Source organism: Gadus morhua, chromosome 8, assembly GCF_902167405.1.
Source record: "Gadus morhua chromosome 8, gadMor3.0, whole genome shotgun sequence".
Lineage (NCBI taxonomy): Eukaryota > Metazoa > Chordata > Actinopteri > Gadiformes > Gadidae > Gadus > Gadus morhua.
In genome coordinates, this window is record NC_044055.1 from 15,954,019 (window position 1) to 15,957,845 (window position 3,827).

General features: G+C 39.6%; 1 protein-coding gene across 1 annotated transcript in view; it reads left to right on the forward strand.

The window, feature by feature from the left end:
* The window catches only part of LOC115549390 (inositol monophosphatase 1), a 4,833-nt gene extending 2,220 nt beyond the window's left edge, over positions 1-2,613 (forward strand). Inside the window, exons 4-8 of the mRNA XM_030364538.1 lie at positions 105-150; positions 632-740; positions 1,193-1,301; positions 1,676-1,827; positions 2,228-2,613. Of these exons, the coding sequence (XP_030220398.1) occupies positions 105-150; positions 632-740; positions 1,193-1,301; positions 1,676-1,827; positions 2,228-2,376 (565 nt within the window). The 3' untranslated portion in view covers positions 2,377-2,613. The remainder of the gene's footprint in view (positions 1-104; positions 151-631; positions 741-1,192; positions 1,302-1,675; positions 1,828-2,227) is intronic.
* The last annotated feature ends 1,214 nt before the right edge of the window (positions 2,614-3,827 follow it).

The window sequence follows — 3,827 nt, forward strand, 5'->3', positions numbered from 1 at the left end:
AAGGGCTATGGCTTCCAAATGTGTTTCATTCAAACATGGTATGTTAAGTATATAATATGTTTTTAATCATGTAGCACAACTCAAAAACCTTCCCTCTTCTGCAGGTTCCCCTTTGTGGCTATATCCATCGCCTTCGCCGTCAACCAGCAGGTAACGAGTTAACCCCTGTGCAGTATTACATAACCTTGCTAGTGAGCTGAGGTGTCTGGTTCTGTTTACCACGTTTTCCTGAAGACCCAGTCGAGGTCTCTGCGTCAATTTTCCGACCTTTAACCCCTGTGGGCTTTATGGGTTAACGTGATATTCAAAGAATGCTGCATGAAGTTTAAATATAAATTGACACCCAGAACTCAGAGAATCTCAGAATGGCACTGATATCATGGTGATGATTATGTACCATGCAGCAGTTATTACAGTTATCATATTGTTCTTATATTTTGGATAAAAAAAGACGAATCTGCTTTAATGGAATTCATAATTCATCATTCCTTTAGTTATTATTTATTTTTGTGTTATATCGCCCAGATACTAAACATACTCATCGTCAATAGTATGAATACGTAGAACGTCAGAATACTACTGATACTGCCAGTGGTACTTGGGAACTGACTGGGTGTGTGTGCCGCTGCAGACGGAGTTTGGCATTGTGTACAGCCTTGTAGAAGACAAGATGTACTGCGCCCAGAAGGGGAAGGGAGCCTTCCTCAATGGTGTCCCCCTCCTCACCTCCGGACAAGAGGGTACTGCCCTTCCTCCCTCCCTCCCTCCCTCCCTCTCTCCCTCCCTCCCTCCCTCCCTCCCTCTCTCCTTCCCTCCCTCTCTCCACTCTCTCTCTGCAAACCTCCCTCCCTCTCTCCCTCTCTACAATTATTTGATGAATGTGGGTGCAAATGGATGTAAAGGAATGAAATGTGTTGGTGTCAGCGTCAGGTAAGTTTATAGTGAGTGTAAACAGACACAAACAAAAGATAATTATTTAAAGATACCTTTATTGTAAAGTGTTAAAAAACACAAAGAAATTTGTCTTTACTTGTTTCTGATGGAGTCTGTGTGTGTGTGTGTGTGTGTGTGTGTGTGTGTGTGTGTGTGTGTGTGTGTGTGTGTGTGTGTGTGTGTGTGTGTGTGTGTGTGTGTGTGTGTGTGTGTGTGTGTGTGTGTGTGTGTGTGTGTGTGTGTGTGTTTGCGAGCGCAGACGTCAACCAGTGTCTGGTGGTGACAGAGATCGGGGCTGAGCGAGATGACCTGGCTCTGTACACCATGACCTCCAACATCATGAGGCTGCTCAAGCTCCCCGTCCACGGGTAGGATACACACCGCAGCACCAGGTTCTCAAACATTGAAACCCATGGAGCATTCCCAAGGCAGGGCTCCAATTGGTGGAGAATGTTTATCTCCATCTCCTCATGGTTTCCAAGAATGGTTACAGGTTTTCAAGTCAAGTCAAGTCATGTTACAAGTTTGGATAAAAATCAAGTTACACTCAAATTTACATTCACGTTTAATCACAATCAACTTTCAAATGGTTAGAATCAAGTATCATTGGATTGGAATCAAGCAACAGTTGATTAAAATCAAGTTCACACTCAAGTGACTCAAGTGACATACAAATACTCTAAGCACCGCCCATTTCCGACGTCACATGTCCTGAGAGCGTGGGTTCCCTTCTCCCTGGCAGCGTGCGGGCGGTGGGCACGGCGGCGGTGGACATGTGCCTGATCGCCACCGGCGGGGCTGACGTCTACTACCACATCGGCATGCACTGCTGGGACATCGCCGCGTCCGCCATCATAGTCCAGGAGGCCGGGGGCGTGGTCATAGACACTGACGGTCAGTTGTAGCCCCGCCTCCTCCTATGTTATCTCAGTTTTTTAAAGTCACTGTATGCAGTTTTTTGAGAAGCATTTCAACACTTTACAATAAAGGTACAATAACTAACAATTTATTTACATTACTAAATGTTATTTGTTATTACTTAACCGTTTCGTAATTACTAATTACTTGCCAATGGTTTTCATGTTTAGTTAGTAAACATGAACGACATCAGTTGTTCATGTTAACGTAATAAACAGTTAACTAAACCATTAGATAGTTCATTGTTACTTAATGTTTATTACTGAATTAACAAATATTAATTCATGGTTAATTATTGTCCCCTCATTGTAAAGTATTACCGTTTTGTTTGAGCGCTATCTATAATGCTCTAACAAAAAAACTCTCTCCACTACAGGTTCAGAGTTTGACATGATGTCAAGGAAGGTTATTGCAGCCAGTTCCTTGGCGGTAGCCAATCGGATCGCAGAGGTGGTGCAGGCTTTCCCCTGTCGCCGTGACGACGTGGACCCTTCAATGTGTATATGTGGAGCCAGCAGCTGTTAGACTGCATTCTTCTATAGTCTAGTCACTCTAGTACCTGCTGCTACAGCAGTGAAAACACTACATTAAGATAAATGTGAAAGATGTCTTAAAGTAGGAGACATTCCAAAGCGAAGGTTTTAAGAGAAAGAAAGTGAACGTTTCGTTTTTTTTTTTTTATATATGGATTATATTTGGTTGGGTTGGTTGTGTTTTAAGGCTTTATATGAAATAAATTAAAACACTTCGATTTCAAAACAATGACATTTGTTGTGTTTGATTCTCAAGTGTACAGCTTACATATTATGAGTGGAAATTAATATAAACTAATCGTTAAACTTATCTAATTGTGGCCAAAATACTACACCATGGTACATAATTTCATAACCCGGGCCTGAAATACAAATTACATTTTATTGAATAAAAAATAATATATTAAAAAATGAAAACATTTGTAGGCACTGTGTTATGTTTTGCCAAAGACGTTTGATATGGCACATATATACATTTGTTTATGATATACTGTGCAATATTAGTGTCCGGTAGGCGGCAGCAAATAAAGTATACTAGCGCATATTTTTACCTGAAGAAGAGAAGACAGGGAATATTTTAGAGGCAGCAAAGGAATCCATTAAGAAGAAGTGAGGTAAGCACAACAAGAAAAGTGTTCCATGGTGGACTAAGGATTGTGATAAAGTAATTAAGACTCGAAATAAAGCATTGAAAATGTTGAAATGAAATCACAGTTTTCGGAATCTAATTGAATACAAAAAGATGCAAGCAAGTTTAAGAAGAGTAATTAAAAATGCAAAAAGGGAATATTGGAGGTTGGATTGCATCTTGTAACTCGTGGGAAAATAGGTAAAGTTTGGGGAATGATCAGGAAAATGAATGGCATTAAAAGAGAATATGGATATCCAATCTTATCTAATGGGGAAATTACAGCAGTGAAAGGTGAAGAGAAAGCAGAGATGTTGGCAAAAACTTTTGTTACAATTCACAATTTAGATAATATTAGTGAAAAAGGAAGGATAGGATGGGAAACTACAATTGCAGAGAATGAAGAGTTATTAGAACAGGAGGAAGATATTAATGATTTACTTAATAAACCATTTATAAAGATAGAATTGAACCGATCTCTGAATAAAACCAAGATGTCAGCGCCAGGTAAAGATCAAATATGTTACATCATGTTAAAGCATCTAAGTGAATCAGCTAAAGAGATTCTTTTGAAATTATTTAATAAAGTGTGGGAGGGTGGAAAACTACCACTTAGCTGGAAGGAGGCCGTTGTAATTCCAATGGGGAAACCAGGGAAGGACTTGACGAATCCAGGGAATTATATAGACCTATTGCTTTAACATCCAACATGTGTAAAATAATGGAAAAAATGGTTAATGAAAGGTTAACATATTATGTAAAAAGCAAAGGATATTTATGTAAGTGGTTTTAGGAAGGGTAGAAACATAATGGAT